Below are 26,552 nucleotides of genomic sequence, written 5' to 3' on the forward strand. Positions count from 1 at the left end.
ATGATACTTTTTCCATTGATTTTTAGAGAGAGTAGAAGGGAGGGGTGTCAGGAGAGAGATCAACATCCATGTAAGAGAGAGACATTGATTGGTTACCTCTTGCACAGCTCCTTGACCAGGGACTGGAATTGAACTCACAACCAAACTACATGCCCTTGACCTGGAATTGAACCTGTGACCATTTGGTATGTGGGCTGATGTTCAGACCACTGAGCAACCCTAGCCAGGGCTAAACGGTCTTTTTGAAGAACAAGAAAATAAAAAAGATAGAAAATATGAATAATAAAATGGCAGTAACTATTGTCAACACTATTTTATTATTATTTTTTACCCTCACCCAAGGACATTTTTGCACCCATCCTCAGATAGAGTGGGAGGGAGAGAGGAAGGAAGAGAGAGAAACATCGAGGTGACAGAGACACACTGAGTGATTGCCATTCACACGACCCCAACTGGGGCTGGGGACAAACTGCAACTGAGGTATGTGTCCTTAGCAGGAACTGAACCTGGGCCTCTCTGGTCCGTGGGCTGACACACTAACCGCTGAACCAAATCGGCCAGGACATCAATATTATGTTAAATATAAAATGATTAAACGTTCCAATCAAAAGACATAGTGTGGCTGAATGGATAACAAGACCCTTACATCTGCTGTCTATAAGAGACTCACTTCAGATTGAAAGACACACACAGACTAAAAGAAAAGGAGTGGAAAGAAATATTTCATGAAAATGGTAACAAAAAACAAACAAAAAGCTGGCATAGCAATACTTACACCAGACAAAAAGACTTTAAAACAAAGGCCAAATCAAGAGACAAAGAAGGACCAAGCCAAAAATGTGTATGGAATTAGAAAAGACCCTGAATAGTTACAGCAATATTGAGAAAGAGGAACAAATTTGGAGGGATCACAATACCAGATATGAAACTATACTACAAAGTCATTGTAATCAAACAGCCTGGTACTGGCACAAGGACAAGCATATAGACCAATGAAATAGAACAGAGACCCCAGAAATCGACCTATACCATTATGACCAATTAATATCTGACAAAGGAGGTAAGAGCATACAATGGAGTAAAAACAGTCTATTCAATAAATGATGTTGGGCCTTGACCGGTTTTCTGGTTAGAGCATCGGCCTGCAGAACATAGAGTCCCAAGTTTTGGTTCCCGCTAAGGGCACGTACCTCGGTTGCAGTTTGTCTCTGGCCCGGATGGGTTTGTGTGGGTAGCAGCCAGTCGATGTCTCTCTTGAATTGATGTTTCTTTCTCTCTCTTTCCCCCCTCCCCCTCAAGCTCTATCTGAAGATAAATGCAAAAAATGTCCTCGGGTGAGGATACAAAAATAAAGAATAAACTGTTTTGTATACCTACAACTATAAATCTACCTTTGCCCACCCCTGAATATACAATGGAATATGACTCCGTCATAAAAAAGAATGAAATCTTGCCATCTGTAACAATGTAGATGGACCTATTGTGCTGAATGAAATGTCAGACAGAGGAAGACAAATGCCATATGCTTGCACCTATATGTGGAATCGAAAACACAAATGAACAAGGACAGAAATAGACTCATATATACAGAGAACATTTTGGCGGTTGCCAGATAGAAGGGGCACTGAGGGGATGGGTGAAAAAGGTGAAGGGATTCAAAAGTACCAATTGGTAGTTACAGATAGTCATGGAGATGTAAATTATAGCATAAGGAATATAGTCATAATATTGTAATAACTATATATGGTGTCAGATGGGTACTGGATTTATCAGGGTTATCACTTTGTAAGTTAAATAAATGTCTAATTACTGGGCTGTACACCTGAAACTAATATAATATTGCATGTCAACTGTGATTAAAGAATGAATTGTTACAAAAATAAAAACATGTTTCTGCCCCGCCCCGCTGGTGTGGCTCAGTGGTTGAACATTGACCCATGCACCAAGAAGTCACCGGTTGGATTCCCGGTCAGGGCACATGCCCAGGTTGTGGGATTGATCCCCAGTGGGGGCCTTGCAGGAGGTGGCCAATAGATATGCTCTGATCAATGTTTCTCTCCCTCTCCCCTCCTCTAAAAATCAATAAAGGAAAAAATAAAAATAAAAAAACAAAACAAAAAGTGTTTCTGCATATGCTTAAATAAGGACCCTATAGCCAATATTAATTGGACCTGTAGCTATATACACAGGAACTTTATTAAAAGTTTGGAAGACAGCAGCTTTTCCAGAATGCATGCAGCCTTCATTACATATCCTGAGCACGTGGCTAGAGTATAAGATCTTCAGAAACTACAAATAAAAAAAGAACCACGTGCTTACAATGAATATCGCTGCAAAAAGTGTGGTATCAACTATTATCTGACACATATAGATGTCCGTATACCTTCTCCCATATACATGTTCCCTTTTGTCCACCTTTTTTTTCTTTCTTTATTGATTTTAGAGAGGAAGGGAGAGGGAGAGGGATAGAAACACAGATGAGAGAGAACATCAACTGGCCGCCTCCTGCATGCCCCCCACTGGGGGTAGGTGCACTACCTGGGCATGTGCCCTGACCCAGAATCGAACCGGTGACCTCTTGGTGCAATGGTCGACGCTCAACTACTGAGCCACTCGGGCTAGGCTGTCCACCTTTTTACATTGTGCACAAAGACAAACCTGTGGTTTCTCACCTTCCTGGAGGTATCTTAGTGTGATGAAATATAAAACTTTGACAGCCTAGTGTCATTTAGTCTGACATTGGACAAGTACTTAAAAAAAAGTCCAAGTCTAAACTTCATTTGAGAAATCGAGAGAATAACAACAAAATAACCTTACAGCATCGCCTTATTTAACATAAAAAGCATTTACCATTGTTATTACATACAAAGGTTATAAACTTTTCTATTAGTGGGCTAACAGTTACTAGGCACAAAGGATATAAACTTCTCTATTATAAACTGGCTTGGATGCGTTCATTCCTTTCCCTCTGGCACTCTCTTGCAATTACAAATTAAGTGCTTTTAGAAATATAATCTGAGACTTATAGACATAATATCAGATAAATATAATAGAGACTGATCTCAGTAAGAGGTACCCAGCTGCCTGAAATGTCTCCTTCACTATCTTGGACTTTAGTTTTCTGTTGTTTTTGTTCTACCTATTCCATTATGTAGTCCTGCGCCTTGAAGAAAAATATAAAAGCAAAATAGAAGTTGAATAATGCTGACTGCTTTCTTGGTCATGTCAACATTACATTCTCAGTCACTACCATATATCCTTGTGTGTTCACCTTGTTGTTGTGTTAAACTTTGATTACTGCAGACATGTATGGGAGTAAAGGGTGATTTTTGTATATCAGACAATCTGGCTGGGTATATCAGATAATCTGGCTGGGCAGATTAAAAGGCAATGTCTTATTTTAACTGGGTGAAAAAGGAAACATGTAAGATAGAGTTCAAGTTTTAAAACAGACTTTCAGACTGAATAATTCAGCAAGTAGCTAGTCAGAAATGGTTCCTTTTAAATGTATGTCTGGAAGAAAAGCAAGTGTAAAAGTTACTTGTTATTAACATTAACAAATAAAGAATATTAAGTAATCAGATAATTTACTTTAAAATATAATTATATTTTAGCCTGGCCGGTGTGGCTCAGTAGATTGAGCATTGTCCCATAGACTGGGAGGTCCCAGTTTGACCCCTGGTCAGGGCACATGCCAGGGTTGTGTAGGAGGCAGCTGACTCATGTTTCTCTCTCTTCCTCTCTGTCTAAAAAAATCAATAAAAACATATTAAAAAGTATATATTTTAGAATTCCCTCCTCAATATTTATTTATTTATTTATTTATTTATTTATTTATTTATCCTCACCCGAGGACATTTTTCCATTTTTTGTACAGATAGAGTGGGAGGGAGAGAGAGGAAGAGACAGAGAGAGAGAAACATCGACGTGAAAGGGACACATCGAGTGGCTGCCACCGCACGACCAACCAGGGCCGGGGACAAACTGCAACCGAAGTACATGCCCTTAGCGGGAACCGAACCCGGGTCTCTCCGGACCGCAGGCCGATGCTCTAACCGCTGAGCCAAACCGGCCAGGGCCCTCCTCAATATTTAAATGCTAAGTAAAACTTTCAAAGAAATTTGGTTATTGACACATGATATGATTACAAATATACCAAAGTTTATAGAAATGAACACATTCGTGCAAAGAATTCAGAGAATTTGATAACCTCAAAGTACCTGAGAAAGAAATAAAAGTAAAGAGGAGTGACTTCCCAAATTAATGAGCCTAGTTAAAAGAGAATACAGTATGCTCAGGATTTTAGATGAGACAATGGAGTGCTGGGTTCTCTCTCTTCTTCCCCAAAAGCCCTAGAGCTGACAGACACCTGCCTTTGCATCCTGAAGAGGAACAGCTAACTCCTACACAGACGAGACCCCTGAATGTCTTCCATAACTGAGAAATGGCACTTTGTTTTATTTTTAAAAAAATTTCCACAGTGGTGTTTCTTAACTAAGTGGGCATATTCCAAATTTATTTACCTTGTTTTATAGACAATCCTTGCCATAGAATATTTACTGTTACTGATGGGAGTTAATCTTACTCTTCAAGGTCTGGGGCAGAAAAAGATGCAAACCACTGTTTTGTTTATTTTTTTAAATCTTTATTGTTGAATGTAGAATGTATTACAGATGTTCCACATTTTTCCCCCATTGACTCCCTCCTCCCCCCTCCCGCCTTTTCCCACACTATTGTCTGTGTCCATTGGTTATGCATATAAGTTCTTTGGTTTATTTCTTCCCACCCCCCAACCCCTTTCCCTTTGAGGTTTGTCAGTCTAGCAATGAATTTGTACTTCTTAATCCCTTCACCTTTTTCACCCATTCCCCCAATCCCCCTCCCATCTGGCAACCAACAAAATGTTCTCTGTACCTATGAGAATGTTTCTGTTCTACCTGTTCATTTTGTTTGTAAATTCCATTGTCGATAGATATGTATTCATTGCCATTTTGTTTGTTCATATATTTTATCTTTTTCTTCAAAAAGACCCTTCATCATTTCATATAATAACAATTTGGTGGTGATGAACTCCTTTAACTTTTTCTTGTCTGGGAAACTCTTTATATGGCCATCGATTCTAAATGACAGCTTTGCAGGATAGAGTAATCTTGGTTGTAGGTTCTTGCTTTTCATCATTCTGAATATTTCTTGCCACTCCCTTCTGGCCTGCAAAGTTTCTTTTGAGAAATCAGCTGACAGCCTTATGGGAACTCCCCTGTAGGTAACTAGCTGCTTTTCTCTTGCTGTTTTTAATATTTTCTCTTTGTCTTGAACCTTTTGCATTTTGATGATGATGTGTCTTGGTGTGGACCTCTTGGGGTTCATCTTGTTTGGGACTCTCTGTGCTTCCTGGACTTGTATGTCTGTTTCCTTCACCAAGTTAGGAAAGTTTTCTGCCATTATTGTTTCAAACAGGTTTTCAATTTCTTGTTCTCGCTCTTCTCCTTCTGGCACCCCCAAGATGTGAATGTTGGCACGCTTGAAGTTGTCCCAGAGGCTCCTTACACTATCCTCATTTTTTTGGATTCTTTTTTCTTTTTGCTGTTCTGATTGGGCGTTTTTTGCTTCCTTATATTCCAAATCGATAGTTTGCTCCTTGGATTTACGTAATCTACTATTGAATCTGTGTAAATTATTCTTTATTTCAGTTAGTACCTCCTTCAATTCTGACTGTGCATCTGTAATTTCTGACTGGTCCTTTTTTATGCTCTTGAGCCCCTCACTAAGTTCACTGAGTATCCTTATAAGCAGTATTTTGAACTCCGCATCTGTTAGGTTGCTTATCTCCATTTCGCTTAGTTCTTTTCTTAGGGTTTTGTTCTGTTCTTTCATTTGGGACCTGTTTCTTTGTCTTCTTAGTTTGGCTGTCTCCCTGTGTTTGTTTCAGTGTATTACTTAACGAGCAGTATGGGGCTAGCTGAGACCAGATGCTGCTCGTTTGAAAGAATTTAGGAAAAACATGAAGACAGGCCAATCCTATGGTTAAGCAAGTGGCAACAGCTTGGGTGGGCCTGAAAGTGGGGTGGGGCCTCAGGGAGTCACCAGGGTGGGGCTACCAGTGTGAGCCAGGTTGCTGGAGTCCCAGATATGGCGACTGTCTGCCGCCCCAGGGAAGGGCTCACCAAAGGAACAAAGGCCTCTGACAGCACGACTGTCCCGGAGAAAGCCCCCTCTCCAGTGCCAAACAGCTCAGTTCTTCCCTGTGTGTCTCTGGTGCCCCTCGAGCTGCCTCCCCTCCAAGCTTAGAGGGAGAGAGTCCGATAAGTCCATGCGCGGGCCCTTTAAGGAGCTGCCTGGGGCTCCAGCTGCTTCAGCTTCCCTGAGCCTCAGTTCCCGCTGGTTTTTCCAGCCAGAAGTTATGGGGACTTCTCTTTCTGGCACTGGAACCCTGAGCAGGGCACCTGGTGTGGGACAGGGACCCCCTCAGTCCTCAGGAAGGATCTTCCCAGCCGAGGTGTCCTCCTGATTTTTATCCACCACAGGTGGTTGTGGGACCAGCCTTTCTCGCCACCGGCCCTCCTACCAGTCTGGATGTGGCTGCTGCTTTAATTCTGTAGTTGTAGGACTTCCATTCAGCTTGATTTCAGGCGGTTTTGAATGATGGTTGTTCTGTAGTTTAGTTGTACCTTTGATGTGGTTGTGGGAGAACGCGATACCGCGTTTACCTACCCGCCATCTTGACCGGAAGTCGCAAACCACTGTTTTAAAGACTCATGTACAATAAAACATTGGTTCCTAGGATCTGCAAGTATCATGTATAGAAATCCAATTCTGATTTGTAAAAATTCCAGAAATTCAGAATACTTGGAAAAATGTATCACTTTATTTGTACACTTAAAAAAAGTTGTACATAGAAACTTATAATACAGTTCTGTAAAACTGGAAGAACTGTCAGGGAAAAGGAAGGGTGTTACCTTTTATTGATCATTCATTAAGGAAGTTAAGAGAAATAAAACAAACACACAGTAAAATGTTTAAAAAAATTAAAGAACATTTTCCAGGTATAAATTTTATAAATACAAAACAAATTCACAAGTTACTCTGAATGCTAAATAAATATCTAGTTAAGAAACTCAGACTTAATACCTCTAGCCAGCACTGGCACAGCACTTCAAGGATATAAAATTGGACTCATTCATGTGTAGTGTTGAAAGAATGTGCTCATTAAAAATTCTTAGACATATACTTTTTTTCTGTGCTATAACAGAAGAGTTATCTGTGTAGATAAATCTCCCTTAATACCACACGTCTAAGAAAAGTCATCAATAACAAAATAAATCACAGGCGAAAAAATATTTTCCAAGATATTGGGACACATGAATGACCTCAAAATGTACAAAAACCTCTGTAAACCAGTACTGTATCCAATACATCTATCAAACTTATTAGATACTGAACAAAACTGTAGCAAAGGAAATCTTTCCTACATTCTCCTGAGTGCTTAATATTAAAATTGAGAAGATAGTGCAGGCCACACTTCAAAGTGGTCAATTAGTTGTTATTGCTTTATACATTTATGTCTGCTTTATAGCATGATTTAATGTTCCATTTCACGAACAATCTGTTTTCCTCAAATATATCCTTTAGAAGGACAAAATTAAATTCGTGACTTTTTTGCAGCTGGTGGCGTGCTAACTTGATCCACATTCCCAGGTGTGACGTGCAGCCCAAGTTTCTGAGCTTGAATATGGAAAAATGCTTGAAGCCTCGTTCCAGCTTTTGCTTCACTTGTGTTACGAGGGTTGTACTCAAAGCAGTTTGAAAACATTAACTCAATATCATCGATAAATTCAGCTAGAAAGAAAAAACCAAATGAGATCAGAATGAAAGTATTGAGTTTATAAATAAAATTTTTGTCTGTGTCATTTCTAGAAATATTGTTAAGAAACAGAAGCCCAGTACTGGCCAGTTTGGCTCAGTGCTTAGAGCGTCAGCCTGTGGACCGAGTCTTGAGTTCGATTTCGGTTAAAGGCATGTACCTCGGTTGTGGTTCGTTCCTAGCCCTGGTTAGGTTGTATGGGAGGCAGCCAGTTGATGTGTCTCTCTCATGTCATTGTTTCTCTCTTTCTCCCTCTTCCTCTCTCTCTCTCCCTCCCTCCCACTCTATCTGATGATAAATAGAAAAATATCCTCAGGTGAGGATAAAAAAAAAAAAAGAAATAGAAGCCCTGCCCGGCCGGTATGGCTCAGTGGTTGAGAGTCGACCCATGCATCAAGAGGTCGCTGGTTCAATTCCTGGCCTGATTCCCACAGTGGGGGCATGCAGGAGGTGGCCAATCTATGTTCTCCCTCACTGATGTTTCTCTCTCTCTCTCCCACTCCCTTCCCCTCTCTCTCTAAAATCAATAGAGAAAAAAAAAAAAAAAGCCTGGCCAGTGTGGCTCAGTGGTTGAGCATTGACCCATGCACCAAGAGGTCACCGGTTGGATTCCTGGTCAGGGCACATACCCAGGTTGTGGGCCTGGTCCCCAGTGGGGGGCATGCAGGAGGTGGCCAACTGATGTTCTCATCGCTGTTTCTCTCTTTCTTTCCCTCTCCCTTCCTCTAATAATCAATAAAGGAAAAAAAAGCCCACTTTCTTCTTTAGAAATTGAAGGCTGAAACAGGGTAGCAGAACTGAAGCTTAAAATTGTTTAATTACAAATACTTTAAAACTGTTTTATTGAAACTATGCAATTATGTAATTAGGCATAATTGCATAGTTTCAATAAATAACTGCTATTAAGATTAGATTCTATAAAATACCATTAACTCATTTAATCCCATCCATCTTTCATCTCCATATACATGGAATAAGCATTTGAGAGTCCTCTTGGGATGCCATCTACATAATTACATTAATATATATCATATAAGTAAAAAGAGAAATAGTCTCTATCTTATTAAAGAGCTTCTATCTCTTTAAACAAAAATATAGAGAAAAATATAAATTACTTACATGCTAATTTATATTCACATTTGTTCACCTTTTCACGAATTATATTTAAGGCAATGGGCTTTTTGATGATGTCATAATAGTCTGGGACCTGTAAAATAATTAAAATATTATTTCTCCTATATAAAATTTATCAGAAATAAGTGGTCAGATATGTGAAGGTTTTGCACCTTGAAAAGCAACTGCATATTAACTTCTGAATTCTATCATTTCGTTAAAACCATATACTACATTGTTAGTCATTTAATGCTATAGAAGCCTATTTGACACTATTAAAAGTGTCATCAATATGATTGCTTCATGGTAGTAAGGAAATCTCCAAAGAATTTTCCAATATGTATATGGAAAACAATCGACATATAAGTGGACTCACATAGCTCAAACCTGTATTGTTCAAAGGTTAAATGTATAAACAACTACAGCACCAACTCTAATCCCTTAATTAGGTTAGGCCATCTCTGTTATTTAAGAGTACTTATTTTTCAAATCAGCATCTCTCAAACTGTGTCTTTGGACCGGTACCATCAACATCATCTGGAGAGTTGTCAGTAACGCAAATGGTTAGGCATTATCCCAGACCTAGTGAATCAAACTCTGGGTTAGGGTCTAATAATCTGTTTTTTTTTTTCCCTTTATTGACTTTAGAGAGAGAAGAAGTGAGAGGGAGAGAGAGAGAAAGAAATATTGATGAGAGAGAACATCAACGGGCTGCCTCCTACACTCCCCTCTCTGGGGATGGGGCCCATAACCTGGGCATGTGTCCTGACTGGGAATTGAACTGGCAACCTTTTGGTTCATGGGTCGATGCTCAACCACTGCGCCACAATGGCTGGACAGTAATCTGTGTTTTAACAAGCCCTCCAGGTGATCCTGGTGTATGTTGAAGTTTGAAACCCACTGTTTACATAACAGAAATACCAATAAGAATACTCAGTTGAATTAATTCATATTCATTACCTTGAATAAAAACACTGAGGTTATTTCAACACCCTGTCATTACTTAAAAGAATCAGTCACAGGGCCCTGGCCAGGTTGCTCAGTTGGTTAGAACATCACCCCAATAAACCAAGGTTCCCAGTTCAATCCCCAGTCAAGGCACACACAAGAATCAACCAATGAATGCATAAATAAGTGGAACAACAAATCAGTGTTTCTCTCTCTCTCCCTCTAAAAAAAAAAACAACAGAAAAAACCCCCAAAAATCAGTCACAGAATTAGAAGGGACCGAGGAGAAGACTGTTGTCCAACTCCATTTTTTTTCAATATACAGATCAACTATTCAAGTGGTTGAAACACTGCCATGCAGACTAAATCTAATAATATACAGGAAACCATTTTGTAAAGTCTAGAAATAATACCTGAATTTTAGAAACGAGTTTCAGAAAAGGCCAGCTGTCATCGTGCCGCACCAATTCCACAACAAGTTGTTCGAAAGCAGACAGTTCATGAACTCCTCCCTGTCGACCCGAACTTCTTCGACTTAGAGTCACAGGAGAGGATTCTAAATAAATAATTAAATTAATTTTAGGTGATGACAGAGCGAAATATTTGATCACTACAAGCTAAATAGGGCATATAAATACAAACTAAATTCAAACAAAATTGACACTATACACTGAGATGTTAAACTGACTTACATTTTGAGATGTGAAAGTCTGGACCAAATATTCATTATTTCCTTTTGGTTTTAAAAATTTCCAATTGCAAAATAAGACCCAGAAACACGAAAGTAGGGTACAGACTGACAACCCTCAGAAGAGGGGGTGGTGGGGGGTGGGAAGAGATAAACCACAGAACTTATATGCATGTACACATAACCAATGGACATGGACAATAAAGCTGGGGACGGGGCAGGGGGGGAGATGGGGAGGAGGGTGTCAATGGGATAAAAAAGGAGAAACATCTGTAACAAAAATAAAATTAAATAAATTAAAAAAAAATTCCAATTGCATTAAATATTCATTGGGAACAGATTGTAAAATGAGTGTAATACAAAAGAAAATTCTAGAACACAAAGTTTATGGATTTTTTTACCCTGTTTTACTAAAAATATGTTTTCAGCCCTGGCCGATTTGGCTTGGTGGTTGAGTGTCGGCTCGGACTAATGAGTTGCAGGTTTGATTCTGGTCAAGGGCAGGTATCTCGGTTACGGTTCGCCCTGGCCCTGGTCAGGGTCGTGTAAGAGGCAACCAGTTGATATGTCTCTATCACATCAATGTTTCTCCGTCTCTCCCTCCCACTGTATCTGAACAAAAATGGAAAAATATCCTTGGGTGAATATTAAAAAAAACCCACAAACATTTTTAACTACAGTAAAATAACAGTAAGCAATTCTCCAGTATTTCCTGAAACACATCAATAGGAAAGTTATTTCTTCAGAAACTAGGCCTCTTTTTTCTTAAAGCAAGATGATTTCTGCTCTGGCCGGTTTGGCTCAGCGGTTAGAGTGTCGGCCTGCAGTCCAGAGAGACCCGGGTTCGGTTCCCACTAAGGGCACGTACCTCAGTTGCGGTTTGTCCCCGGCCCTGGTTGGTCGTGCAGGTGGCAGCCACTTGATGTGTCCTTTTCACATCGATGTTTCTCTCTCTCTCCCTCCCACTCTATCTGAACAAAAAGTGGAAAAATGTCCTTGGGTGAGGATAAAAAAAAAAAAAGATGATTTCTCATAAAATCTAAGGTATATAATGAAATTTAAGGTGTATAAATTAGTAGAAAAAGGTAGCTGTATAGTCCACACATGAATTCAGGTGTTTAAGTTCTCTATTTAAATGTAAATCCACACATTTCCCCCTTTATTTGTCCTTAGAAACAGGTTAGTGATTTCACAAGTCAATTAATAACAAAAAATTTCTTTAGAAGACTGTTTTTGAAAAAAATGTTTTAGGTGTAATAGTTTGAAGTTCAGATTCAGGGAAGAGCAAAATAGATAAAAGAATACAGAAAACTAAATTAGTGACGGCCCTTAAAAAATGATTCAAAGTATCCCAACATTTAATCTTTCCAAATTATTCCATTTTCTTAGGTAAGGATAGTTTAAAATCAGACTTCTTCATACCTGCTGATGGTCTTTTCCTGCCTCTTCTCTTGGATTCACTATCCTGGAGAGCAAGTTTTGAAGCAACATTTAGAGATCTTGACTGCTCACTTGACTTTGTGGCAATGACTCTGAAGTTAGGGAAGTTGGGACTATTTTCTGGTGTATTATTAGCACTTTTTCTGCCTCTGCGTTTTCTACGAGGACTAAGTAGTTCCACAAATACATCTGCTTGCAATGGGCCATGACTCTGGCGAGTAGAACGACTGGCAATTCTTAAAGATTTGGTTTCTGTAGGAGGAGCAGATTTTATCTTTCTTAGGCTTCTACCAGTAGTTTTAGAAGAAACAGTTGTTTTGGGTGTACTCTGTTGACTCCTTGAAGTGTATCTTCTAGGATCTTGATGTTGGCCACGACTTGTAAAAGAAGAGTTAAGTCTCCCTCTTGTTCTAATTGGCAATCTAACTTGTGGTCTTCCTCGTTTTGGTGGGCTATAAATATTGTTAGAAAACACAATTGTTGTACAGAGCAATGATGAACATACAATTACTTCTATTCTTCTTGTTCTAGTATTCAACCAATGAGTTCTACATATTACTTTTCTATATTAATGAGACTTAAACTACGCTCGGTTCTTTAAACTTGGAGCTAACACATTTTTTATGGAAATCTAAAATATGTTCTCATATATTTCTTTGTAATGCAAAGAGAATATTTATTATTTTCTTAGTAACTCCAGTGCATTGTCATGAAAATAAAATCCTAAATGGTGATAAAACTATAATAAAATCTATAGGACAACAAATAAATAGACTTAATCATATTGAAAAACTTAAAGAGTGACAAACTAATCTTAAAATGCAAATCTTTTGTCTCCTTATTATCACTTTCTATTACTATTGATACTGAGGTAACCTACAGTTTCGGCCCATAGCTGTCATTAAAGCAGGCCTTAAACCTGTTGTTCCCGAATATCAAGTTAAGAATCTCTTTGCCATTTGATTCTACTGGAAAATACAAAACTAGATTCAATCTTTTAATTGCCTTTAAGTTGAAGAAAAGAATAAAATAACTCCATTAAGCCTCCGTTTATCCATCTCCCCTTATACCCAGACTTCCAGTTTACTTAAAATATTTCCAAGAATTTTCCAAATTCTTGATCGTCTTTACGCTTAATACAAAACTGACCTTACAAGCTACAGAGAATATGCCTCCTGCTAGTTGGAACAATTTTAAAACAACAACTTGTGCCCTGGCCGGTGTGGCTCAGTTGCTTGGAGCATCATCATGTACACCAATAGAAGGCGGGTTCAAGTCCCATCAGGGCACATACCCAGGTTGCAGGTTTGATCCTTTCGGGGTATGTGTGGAAGGCAACTGACAGATGTTTCTCTCTCACATGGGTGTTTCTCCCTCTCTCTCTCTCCCCTTTCCTCTCTCTAAAAAAAACCCCAATAAAATCTTAAAAAAATACCCACCAAATACAACTTGTTTAAAAACTATGGGGCAGCCCGGCCAGCGTGGCTCAGTGGTTGAGTGTCGACCCATGAACCAAGAGGTCTCTGGTTCAATTCCTGGTCAGGGTACGTGCCCAGGTTGTGGGCCCAATCCTCAGTAGGGGGCATGCAGGAGGCGGCCAATCGATGTTCTCTCTCATTGATGTTTCCATCTCTCTCTCCCTCTCCCTTCCTTTCTCTCTAAAAGCAATAAAGAAAAAAATGTAAAATAAAACAAAACAAAAACAACCTATGGGGCAGTTCTCTCTACTGAAATCTCCTCAGACTGTGGCCTTTTAGTACTTTGTTAGTTCTAGGATGCCCTGGCTTCACATTCACTTCTCTGATTCCACAAGAATGGGGTTCAAATGTTAAAGGGGGAAAGTTTTAGGGACAAATTAGGAGAGATTGCCCATAGCTGGCACAGTAGGAATAACCTGGCCCAAAACCCACTGATCAGGCCTGAGTGACACACTGTGCTAAGTTGCAGAACACTTGGTTATATGGCAGTATAGAAGTCGTTTCTGGGTATATGGTCAGAGTATACAAATACAATGTGCTTCTGGCATCCCTCTCTCTGCAGGCTGCCACGATCAACCAAAATTTGGGTATAACTTTGAAAAAGTAAGAAAGGCACTGGGAAGCTCCATCCATCTTTATCTCACAAATATTCTCTGAACTGTTTACTTGCTGCTTTAGGCATAAAATTAAGTAAAATCAACCTTGATGTGGGTCTGATTGGATTCCCACCCAAACTTGAACTCATACTTGATTTTATGATCTGGCAAAGCTCACAAAGCTACTATACTCCCTCAGGAAAAATTCATATGTTTATAATACATAAAGCAAGGGTAACTTTAAGCTACTATATTACATACTAGTTTTTTTTTTTTTTTTAAAAGACAGACCCTAACTATTCCATTTGTATTTGATTGAGTAGTCAAGAGATTGTCTGGTTAAGACTCACGAACACTCATTTTATTGCATGTTAGGACTTACCTGATTTCTTCCTCTTCTTGGGAGTCATCTTCATCTTGTTCTAGTTCATACTCTTCCTCCTCACTTTGACCCTCTTCATCTTCACCACCAACTTCACTATCCTCACCTTCCATACTGTCTTCCATCTCTTCATCACTTTCCAAGGATGGTCTCTGTCTAGAGGAGAGTCTTCTAGAACGTTGCTTTGGCCGACACTCCGGACAAAACCAATCTCCTTCAGGCACAGCCTGATAAATCACATAAATGTTCATTAATCATCCGTCATTCAAAATCTCAATGTATCAATTCTACTCTCATAGTTAGAAAAAAAAAACAATACCTTGAGCTTTGGTCGAACACAGTAGGTATGATGACCCCGATCACAGCCATCACACAGTACCATATTTTCAGCATCACCTTTCTTTCGGCAGATCTTACAACGAGCATTTAGTATAGATTTAGACCATATCACACTACGATCCAAGGTGGAGAGGTGAAGAAAGACTTGGGATAGACTAGCAGAAGAAAGAAGAGACTCTCTCCAACGGTCCAGGACTGTTTTATAAGAACGCCCACTGTCACTGGCATCTTGAATGAAAAGGAAAAGTGATTGAAGTTTCTAGATAAACTTTAGACATCTCCTAGAACTATTTTCTTGGTAGTTTAAACAGAATAAATTTTACAGTTCTTCTCTTGTAATATTTATCAAAAATAACATGTTGATATTAAAAACAAAAACCTCATGTTGGAAAATATTCGCAGAGCCACATTTTGTTTATTTTAAATCCGTACATCAAATGCTTGGGGATTTTAATAGTTAAAAAAATAACTTAGGCAATGTGTTCTCAATCTAATCTTTGTGATAAATCTTGATCTAATTTAGAAAACGGGCTAAATATGGCTATGTCAACTACTATTCATTTGAAACAAGGATGTTACTTCCTCATTTTCAGATAAAAGACTGCTCTCAGTTAAATATCAATCACATAGGTTGTTTCTTTTAAGGCTGATAAAAATGTTCTGAAAACAGATAGTAATGGATGGCTGTACAACAGTGAATATACTAAAAACTACTGAGTTGTAAATTTTATTATTTTTTTTATTTTTTATTTTTTTATCCTCACCCGAGGATATTTTTCCATTTTTTGTACAGATAGAGTGGGAGGGAGAGAGAGGAAGGGAGAGAGAGAGAGAAACATCGACGTGAAAGGGACACATCAAGTGGCTGCCACCCGTACGACCAACCAGGGCCGGGGACAAACTGCAACCGAAGTGCGTGCCCTTAGCGGGAACCGAACCCGGGTCTCTCTGGACCGCAGGCCGACGCTTTAACCGCTGAGCCAAACTGGCCAGGGCTGAGTTGTAAATTTTAAAAGGATAAATTTTATATATGTAAATTATCTCAATGTAGCTGTTATAAAAAAATACCAATTATGTATAAGTGTCAATTATATTGTCTTCTATCTCTAAGAAAATATTATTTTTAAAGTGAGGTAAATAAAAAATGCTACTATCTCTCCAAATAAACTTTCAACACCAAAATTTATATAGAGATAATTGAAACCTTGTATGATTAAAAACATCATCTCTTTGTCTTCTGGGCTAAAAATTTTATTAAGAGTCATTTGATGTCATTAATCTAGCCAGTCTATCATTTTATAGTGGCATGTGATTTCCATCTTTAATTAATCTTCAATATTGCTACCACCTAAGTTTTCCTAAGACAGTATATTTAATCATGAAGGGTCTACCACATCATGCCAAAATTTGCAAGGTATATTAGACTCCATACATTGTTTGGTCCTAGCATACCATATTTCCTATTATAATCCTCATATAAAACCTATTGGGCAGTAGCATAATGTCAAGAGCATGTGGGCTCCAGAGTTAGTCTGCCTTTAGGTGAGTACCAGCTCTCCTATGTGAGCTTGGGTGTTACTTAACCCCTCTACGCTTCAGGTTCTTCAACAGGAATATATGGGCAGTACCTACCTCTGAGGGCTGTTGGGAAGATTAAACTAGAAAATACATGTATATGTAAACTGACTGTCATAGAGTAAATGCTCTTATTATCATTACTGCATTACACGGTTCTTCTACGTGCAGCACTTTAGAAGATATGAAACAAATCTATTCTTTGGTCCATACCTTTTTTCAAAATTTTTTTTTTCTTTCTTTACTGATTTTTTAGAGCAGTGGTTCTCAACCTGTGGGTCACAACCCCTTTGGGGGGGTCAAATGACCCTTTCACAGGGTTCCCCTAAGACCATCGGAAAACACATATTTCCAATGGTCTTAGGAACGGAGACACCACTCCTCTGTCTGTCTCCAGGCGGGTCCGCCCACATGCAGATACGTCCACATACAACATGAGGAACTGTATTAAAGGGTTGCAGCATTAGGACGGTTGAGAACCACTGTTTTAGAGAGAGAGGAAGGAAGAGGGAGAGAGAGTGACACAAACATCGATGAAGGAGAACATCGATTGGCCGCCTCCTGCATGCCCCACACTGGGGATTTGGCGAGCAACATGGGCATGTGCCCTGACCGGATATCAAACTGGCAACCTCTTGGTGTATGGGGTCAGTGCTCAACCACAGAGCCACACCGGAAAGGCTGTGGTCCATACCTTTAAGAAAATTTTAATGTAGCTGGAAGGGTGAAGATATATACACAATGAGTTCAAGTCATAAAACAACAGACCTGCTCAGCTCTAGTGGGTCTTGGGCTCCTGTTTAACTCTGGGGCAGGGTGAGAAAGACAGGACATGAAACCTAGTGCCCACCCAATGTGGTGAGTCCCCTCTAAAAAGCTAGAACTCTGGCCCTGGCCAGTTTGGCCCAGCTGCTGGAGCATTGGCCTGCGGACCAGAGAGTCCCAGGTTCGGTTCCCACTAGGGGCATGTACTAAAAAAACAAACAAACAAACAACAAACAAACAAAAAACAAAAGCTAGGACTCCAAAAGGCTATGGAGGGAAGCATGAAGAAAGAAATAGTAAGAAAATCTGCTCATCTGGACCTTGGTGTTAGGTAGAAAGGGGAAATAAAGATAACCTAAGACTATGTAACTACATGCAGAATCTTGAACAGGTTTAAAACCTGAAAAACCACAAGCTAAGGTTTTATAGTGGTCCAGGGTTGACAGTGATCTCAGGCAGAAAAAAGTACAAATCTTTGCAAATTCTCTCTGAAGAAATATCCAACAGATCAAGTTCTCAGAAATGAGAATTAATAGTAAAAAACCAACAAGGCAACATGGAAATAAAACACTATAAGCAAGAGCCAGCAGAATCTGACCCATAAAGACTTGAGATATTAGAATTACACACAGAATATAAAATAGTTGTTTCATGTGTTTTAAGAAATAAACAGCCCTGGCCGGCTTGGCTCAGCGGTTAGAGCTTCGGCCTGTGGACCAAAGAGTCCCAGATTCGATTCTGGCCAAGGGCACGTACCTCGGTTGTGGTTCGCCCCCGGCCCTGGTTGGGGTTGTGTGGGTGGCAACCACCAGTTGATGTGTCTCTCTCACATCAATGTTTCTCTCTCTCTCCCTCCCATCTGTCTGAAGATAAATGTAAAAATATCCTCGGGTGAGGATTAAAAAATAAATAAATAAACATTTGAAAATATGAGTAAATAAGTAGTTTGAAAAGGCATCAGAATTTCTAAAAAGAATAGAGATTAATCACTTGATGGGAAGAAAACAACAGATGGTTCAAATGGCTCTGAGCTCAGACAAAGCTAAAGAGAAATATTAGCAGAGTGGGAAATAAATGCAATACAGCCCATTTGACTTATTTCCACCCTCTCATTTTGTGCTATTTATCTTGTTTTTGTGTGTGTGCTATTTATCTTGGTTTTAAGGTTTCATGAAAGGTCTGGCCTGAGCAGGACCTCCAAGGAAGGAGACAATAAGAACTGCTAATTCAAAGATCTTGAAGAAATCTTTCTGGATAAATCAGAGGGCATTGTTATTGGTAATGGCAAAAAATAAGACTGCAGACAGAGGCCGACGTGGAAGAGTTGAAGAAAAAAGAAAAATTATGAAGATCTTTTGGAACCTTGAAAATCAGTATGAATGGTTTTCAACTCAAAGGTTTTTAACACTATGGGTTTTGATCAAAGAGGTGCTTTAAGAAAATTGCCCTGCAATTAATACATATCTACAAACAAAAGGAGCAAGCAGAACAGAAACAGACTCATAGATAGAGAGAACTTTTTGTTGCTTGCCAGATGGGAGGGGGCTGGAGGGATGAGTGAAAAAGATGTTAGATTGATGAACCTCAAAGGGAAGGGGGGAGGAAGGGTGGGATGAGATAAACCAAACAACTTCTATGCATATATGCATAACCAATGGACACAGACAATAGTGTGGGGGAGGCAGGAAACGGGTGAGATTGGGGAGGAGGGGGTCAATGGAGGAAAAAAGGGGGTGGCATATGTAATACATTCAGCAATAAAGATAAGTTAAAAAAATAAAAGAAAATTGCCCTGGCTGGTTTAGCTCAGCGGTTAGAGCATCAGCCAGCAGACCAATGAGTCATGGATTCAGTTCTGGTCAAGGGCATGTGCCTCGGCTGCAGTCTCTCCAGCCCTGGTGCAGTGGTGCGGGAGGCAACCAGTCAATGCATGATCCGGATGTTTTCCTCTCTCTCTCTCCCCCTTCCTCTCTCCCACTCCATCCGATAATGGATGGAGGTCCTCAGGGTGAGGATTAGAAAGAAAATTAAACCAGTGGTAGCTCAAGGTCCAATTTTTATCCCACACACTCCTTCCTACCCACTTTAAAATATTCTAAATATAAGATAAATATAAATGGATGTCTACATTTTTCTATTGTCAAGTAGTATTTAAATAAGGATAAAGTAAATCAATTGATTCCATTTTCTTCCTAATTGCTTTTTTTTCTTAATCCTTGCTTCTTCTTCAGATTATACAATGCTCATGGGCAGAAAAGTCTTGTTTTTCTTTTATCTTCCATTATGATAGCACTGATAAATTCCTTAAGGAATTACTAAAATGAAAGGATTTCACTAACATAAAATGTTGTTAGAGTCATATGGTCAACTATTACACTGAGAGATTTCATACTACTAACTGCCACTGTCCAGTAACCCACATGTGACCATGCCAAAAACTTCTAACCTGTAAATTTCCTATGCTAGTAAAAGAAAAAACAACTGTGAATAAATACTATATGCAAAATAAGTAAACACGCATTCCACAGCTCTTCAATCTTCTCACTAATATCTAAGTATACTAAGATTCACTAATGTCAACTTTTTATATATAGACTTAAAAGACTTTGATTAGCTGAGGTATGAAATGTAGAAAGAAAAATGTTAGGAAGATGATATTCCCTTTCAAAAAAATGTCAAATGCAAGGTTCCTTCAAAAAACTAAATATGCAAACTAGTATTCAGCAATATAGAAAGTAAAATAATAATTCTTTAAAAAGACAAAGTTCTTTAACAAGTTAAAAATTTACCATCTCTCACACTAGATTGATCTTCCTCTATCTTTTTCTTGTCCTTTTTTTTTCTATCTCCCTTTTGATCTTTATTAATTTCTGTGTTACCTAATTTCAAATGGATAAAGTTAGTGTGAGGATTTTTCATAGCTTAAGGGTTTAACCATAAGCATGATTTTATAAGTAACAAAACTATTAACCTAAATTATTTCACAAATCTTACAAATCTAAAATAATGAACTAAAATATGATTAAACCCTAGAATAAAAAGGACATATTAGGGAAGGTAGAACATAAATAGAGCTTTTATTTCTTATTTGCTTCCTCAAGAAACGAAAATAATATCTGAAGCTAACATGGGGAAATTCCTACTGCAGTTAATTTGCCAGGCTGAAAAATGATCAAGAATGGAGAATATTTTTGTATTCTACTCATACATTCACATAAAGTGGAACCACCTTTTCTCTCCCAAATTAATGATATTCTTGATCACCTTGCTCCAAATATTCAGACTATCTTAAAACCCCAGTGGTACCTCCATCTCCTGCTGTCACATTCAAAACAGACCCCTCAAAGACTTAAACACAAAGAGCTATAGACATCAGTTTTACTATTAACTTTTTATGGGGCAGCAATGGTAAGATCCGTATTATAAATGATCAATATATGACTTTGACCACCAAAATAAGTAAGTTGATCTTTTCTTATTTTAAAATTCCAATTTAAATAGTTTTTTAATATATCTTTTAGGATGAAATGAATGATCTAATACTACTATATACAAACCAGCATTTAAGAACACTATAGGTCTAATATAGCTACCAGATATAAGTTGCAACATCTCCCAATGTTATTTTTTTTCATTGTCTAAATAGTTAATAAAATGTACTGATGAAGATACAGAAAGACTAAACAATTGATTTTTTCCTCTTGAACTTATAAACAACTTTAACTGATAGTAATTTCAGAAGTATAAAAATCAGAATTGTGTTTTATTCCTTACCCCTTTGGAATCATAGGATTAATGGGTCACTGGATTAATCACAGTAGCAATATCTTACATTTATAAAGAGCTACATGATTTACAAATAACTTTTAATTAAAAGTTTAATTGAAGTAACTGCAACTTCAACTTGTGGCTGTGAGAAATAATGCAGAGAGACTCTCTGTACATGTAATTTGATTTAGCCAGAAAATACTGAGAAATATTGAAAACTGGGAAATAACAGTGATATAGTAAATACAAACTCTGATATCTTTGTGAGCTGTGATCATATATATTTTATTTCTTACAAATACTACTTTCAATGTGAAATATGAATTATTAAGGCCTCAGGGTGGAATTATCAATTTATAAAAACTATGAATAGGTTTATTAGAACACAGAGATATTAGCCAGAAACCCTTCAACTTAAAAATAGACACTTTACAAATATATTCACATTCTGAAATTGCTGATAGCACCATCTATTTATAAAACTTTGTTCTTACTACTAAACAGGCACTATTAAAATAATTTTAAAAGGAATTTAGTCTATTCAAGTTGCTCTTTCAGTATGAGACCAAAAAGATAAGGTTTTAAAAAACTGTTTCTTCTAGTACCCTCTTACTGAGATATAAACTATCTCAACATGATGAATTATAAATTAATTCAACATTTCAGAAAGACCACAGGGAAGTAAAAATGACATGAAAATTGATTTAGAACTTGAAACACATAATTTCCTAAAGACGTAATGATTATATTCCTTGATTAGCTCCTAAAGGCATATGAATTTGAAAAATTGCTGAAACATGATCCAGATAGTATTATTTCTATGATCTTAATCATAAAGTGTAGAACATTTCCTCATCTTTGTACCCTTTAACACTTGGTATTTCTGATATAGCACTACTTGTACAGTGTTAAGGTTAGTGGTCCACATTATTAAACCATACCCTGATTGGTGGACATTTAAGTAGCTTCTTTGGGGTTCTGTTTTAAATAATAACAAAAAAAAATTTATGTACAATCTTTGATTATTCAGGGTCTGGCTAATCATAGGTTGGGGTAATTTTTCTTTTGGTTGAGGTTTCACAAAAGAGATGAACAGAAATAAAAAAGACATTTATTAAACTGAATTAAAAAAATCTAGAATAAAAATTTTAAAAATAGTATTTAAGTATTATTTAAAAAATAAATCTCACCTGAAAGGACTCATTTATTAAAATGAAAATACAATCTCAAATTTTTCAAATCAATCAATTTCATTATGTTAGTCAATAAAGTTCTATTAATTAAAGGGCAATTTCAAAATCATTTAAAATATAACTAATATTTTGAATTAAAAACAGATACTTACCAAGAGGAGCTTTGAGAAAACGCCGCTCAATGCCCTGCTCTATCTGGAAGAGTGCCATCGCCAGGTAATGAACCACGTTGCTCACTGATTGTGGTGTACTTGCATTAGTTGAGACAGTACTTGGAGTTTCTGTTTTTATGCCCCAAAGTCTATAATTAAAACAATGAAGAGTTTATGGTACTTAAAAACACTATTAGGTGAGACTTGAGTCCACTCATTCATCCAAATGCTTGCTTATACCTGTGTAAGAAATAGTTTCCTCAATCTCAAGGAACTCTAATAAGATAGTAGGAAAGGGAGATATATACATGAATCAAGAGCTAAACTAAATTTCAAGTTATTTAGGGGGGTCAGAGGGCAAATATTTGAAGGAGGGAAGGTTTTAGAAGTGACACTGTGATGGGCCTTACTGGATAAAGTATCTCAGGCAGCTTATCTCTATTTCTCATTTCAAATTTTACTTACAGCTGCCTCCTAACTGGTTCCTTAGCCTCCAATCTTGTTCCCTATGCAGTAAATCTCTATGCTGCAGCTAAAATGGTCATTTAAAAGGACAAACCCATTCATGCAAAGCCTTTGGTTTACTGTCTTCCCTCCCAGTGTGATATCTTCTCCACATTTAGGTCTCAGGTTTGGATTCATGTCCTCTAGCATTTCCTTTGCTGTTTTCCATGTTCTACCAACACAAACAGCCCTCCTATGAATTATATTTGCATGGGTATTTCTTTCTACCAGAACCCGCACCCTGTTCTATAATTGCTAGCTTAATGTCTCTTCACCATTTCCTTCTAGACAATAAGCTCCCTATTAAAAATAATTCCCAAAAAAGGTAAAAGTATCTACTGATATAGAGATATAGGTTCTGATTATTAATTCAAAATAATATTTAAGTCTACCACAATTTACTAAATTGTCCTAAAGAAAAATGGATAGTATAAAAATACTTTCTAAAATTAATAAAACCATCATAATTTCAGTGGTTAAAAATATTAGTCCTTTTCCTGGCCGGTTTGGCTCCATGGTAGAGCACTGGCCTCTGGACCAAAGGGTCCAGGGTTCGATTCCCAGTCAAGGGTACCTGGGTTGCAGGTTTGATCCCCAGCCCCGAATGGGGTTGTGCGGGAGGCAATAAATTAATGTCTCTCTCTCACATAGATGTTTCTCTCTCTCTTCCCTTCTCCTTTCCACTCTATCTAAAAATCAATGAAAAATATCCTTGAGTAAGGATTTAAAAAAAAAAATCAAAGTCCTCATGATAAGATTTTAAAACAATTTTTTTGAAAAGTAAAATATTTGCATTAAAAAACTTATAATTAGAGATGGCAAGGAAAAGTGAAGGTTACTTTAAAAACTGCTTTTGTACCTGTCTTTTACTATGACCTTTGCTTGCTCATCAATTTCCATTTCTTCTACATTTTCATTCACAGGTTTAATTATCCCATTTTCCTTGTTTTCTTCACTTAACAGCTCATACCGTCCATTTTCTAATGCTGATCTCCAGATATGTCGATCTGTAACCTGTAACAAAACACAAATTACTAACCCTGAAAACTGGCATATGTTGTTCCTGACGTGTATGAGGTTCAATGTACATATGAAAAAATCATGAATATTCTAAAACAGATTGTGAATCAAAAAGGGATCTAAAAATAAGATTACTAAGTGGTCAAAATGGAATTCATATCATTCATAGATGGAAGCTTTAGTACCTTATTCTCTATATAGGGAAATCATAAACAATTCTAAGATTGGTCACCTGGGAGTCGCAAAAAAGTGACAGATGATAGCAAAGCAATGAATAGAACACACATATCAAGCATGAATTACTTACAGATTTTAAAAAGGTAACAAAGAAACCAATAAACAAACCAGACTCAGCAGAGCAGGCGGGAGCTGGTCAAGGAAGAAGAAAATATCCTTACACATTTCAACATCTTGGATAAAAATACCAAATAACAGATATTTTAAAAAGACTAAAAATTAATATTAAAAAGGTCAGTTATATTCACTAAATTCTGTTTAAGAAAACAGTCATATAGCATAATTAAGAAAGACTTATATCCATACATAAACATTTGATATAGGGAAATAAAAACTTAGTTTTTATAAAAAATGTATTACTCACTGGTATTTACTCAAAACACAGATGGGTTGCCTATATCAAAGACATTAACAAAATTCTGATAATTAAATATACTAAAAATGGGAACAGGTACAAACCTTTATTGCTCCTAATGTTCCTTGGTAGATTCTGTCTTCAAAATCCAAAAGAAAATCTCTCAGCCTCAATTCAAGCTGCCTCTCTGCAGACATCTGAGATAGGTCATATGCATTGGAAGCTCTTCCCCGAGTATATGCAGGTTTGCTATCAGTTTGAGGTTTGTCTGAAACAGTTATCCAATACCTTTATTATGATTTCCTTATTAAAAAATACAACCATCTCATGTGACTGTTATGATCATAAGATAATGGTCATAAAAACCCTTAGTAAATCCTCAAGTGCAATAAAAAGGGGTGGGGGAGAAAATGTTTGCACATCATATATCTGAAAAGCATATCCAGGATATATAAAGAACTCTTACAATAAAAGACAAATCCAATTAAAGCTGGACAAATGATCTGGATAGACTTTTCTTTAAGGAACATATATATGTGGCCAGTAAGACCATGATAAAATGCTCTACATCATTACTCATTCAGGAAATGAATGTCAAAAACAAAATGAAGTACTACATCACACCTCTAGGACGCCTAGAATAAAAAAGTCATATAATAACAAGTGCTGGTAAGGACAGGGAAAAATCTTAACCCTAATACACTGTTGGTAGAAATATAACTGTCTAGCCACTTTGGGAAGCAGTGTGGTATTTCCTCAATTTAAACAGAATTATATGGCCTGGTAATTTCACTCTTAGGCATATACACAAAAGAAATGAAAACATATGTTGACACACAAATGTTTACAGCATTATTCAAAATAGCCAAAAGGTGGAAACAACAGACATGTCCATCAGCTAACACATGGATAAATAAAATGTAGCATACAATGAAACATTATTTGGCCATAAAAAAGCATGAAGTAATGATACATGCTACAACTTAGATAAATCTTGAAAATAAGTGAAAGAAGTCAGTCACAAAAGACTATTATGTTACATAATGCCATTCACATAAAATATTCAGACAGGATATTTATAAACAGAAAATAGATTTGTGGTTGCTTAGGTCTATGGGGGGGGGATGATAGCTAAAGGGTATGGTGTTTCTTTACGAGGTGATGAAAATGTTCTAAAGTTAACTGTGTGACGGTTTCACATATCGGTGAATATACTTATATAACCCACTGAATCGAATACTTAAAAACATATTTTTAATCGATTTTTTAGAGAGAGAGGGAGAGGGAGAGATAGAAACAGCGATATGAGGAACATTGATCGGCTGTCTCCTGCAAGCGCCCTGCTGGGGATCGAGCCCACAACCTGGACATGTGCCCTGACCGGAAATTGAACCAGGAACTCTCAGTCCATGGGATGACACTCAATCCACTGAGCCACACTGGCCGGGCTGAATACTTTTAATGGGTGAATTGTATGGTATATGAATTAAATCTAATAAAGCTGTTAAAAGAATGGTGAGCTACAGTTTTTAATGCTGAAGAGAACTAAAATAGTTATGGCAATATGACCCCAAATTTAAGAGATCCTATCTAGAGAATCTCATTTAGTAATATAAAAACTAATACCTAGCGCTGGCTGGGTGGTTCAGTTGGTTGGAGCATCATCCCATGTACCAAAAGGCTACAGGTTTGATTCTCGGTCAGGGCACATGCCTAGTTTTCAGATTCCATCCCCAGTTGGGGTGCATACAAGAGGCAGCCAATCGATGTTTCTTTCTTGTTCTCTCTCTCCCTCGCAAATCAATAAGAACATATCCTCATGTGAGGATTAAAACAAAAACAAAAACTTATACCTAAAAATGTCTTACTGCTTTCTCTTATCAATGAACCAGCCATCAAGTAGGAAATGTTGCAACATGATCTGCCCTTGCAGCCAATCTTCCAAATGATCACTAATAGACCCTGTCCCTGGACCTCAGCCAAAACCCTTAGTGAGTGACCTCTAAAACTGATAGTAACCTTGGTGCTTTGGGTATTCAGAATTTAGGATGGAGGAATGAGATCAGTAAGACTGTGTGTCTTGTCACATTGCCAGATGTGTTCCTCATAATACAAACAAAACCCAGTGGAATCTAGAG

General features: G+C 37.6%; 1 protein-coding gene across 2 annotated transcripts in view; it reads right to left on the reverse strand.

Moving 5' to 3' along the window:
- Positions 1–6,846: 6,846 nt before the first annotated feature.
- BAZ1A (bromodomain adjacent to zinc finger domain 1A) overlaps positions 6,847–26,552 on the reverse strand; it is a 94,358-nt gene continuing 74,652 nt past the window's right edge. The window contains exons 19-27 of one of the 2 annotated variants that reach the window (XM_036251770.1): positions 24,519–24,682; positions 23,662–23,816; positions 22,299–22,447; positions 14,826–15,073; positions 14,507–14,733; positions 12,033–12,502; positions 10,336–10,478; positions 8,981–9,068; positions 6,847–7,836 (exon numbers count right to left, since the gene is read on the reverse strand). In XM_036251770.1, coding sequence (XP_036107663.1) covers positions 7,640–7,836; positions 8,981–9,068; positions 10,336–10,478; positions 12,033–12,502; positions 14,507–14,733; positions 14,826–15,073; positions 22,299–22,447; positions 23,662–23,816; positions 24,519–24,682 — 1,841 coding nt within the window. In that variant the 3' untranslated portion in view covers positions 6,847–7,639. Of the gene's footprint in view, positions 7,837–8,980; positions 9,069–10,335; positions 10,479–12,032; positions 12,503–14,506; positions 14,734–14,825; positions 15,074–22,298; positions 22,448–23,661; positions 23,817–24,518; positions 24,683–26,552 lie in introns of those variants that run through there. The other variant, XM_036251778.1, reaches the window with a different exon arrangement.

Source organism: Molossus molossus, unplaced genomic scaffold (genome assembly GCF_014108415.1).
Source record: "Molossus molossus isolate mMolMol1 unplaced genomic scaffold, mMolMol1.p scaffold_m16_p_1, whole genome shotgun sequence".
NCBI classification, from domain to species: Eukaryota; Metazoa; Chordata; class Mammalia; order Chiroptera; family Molossidae; genus Molossus; species Molossus molossus.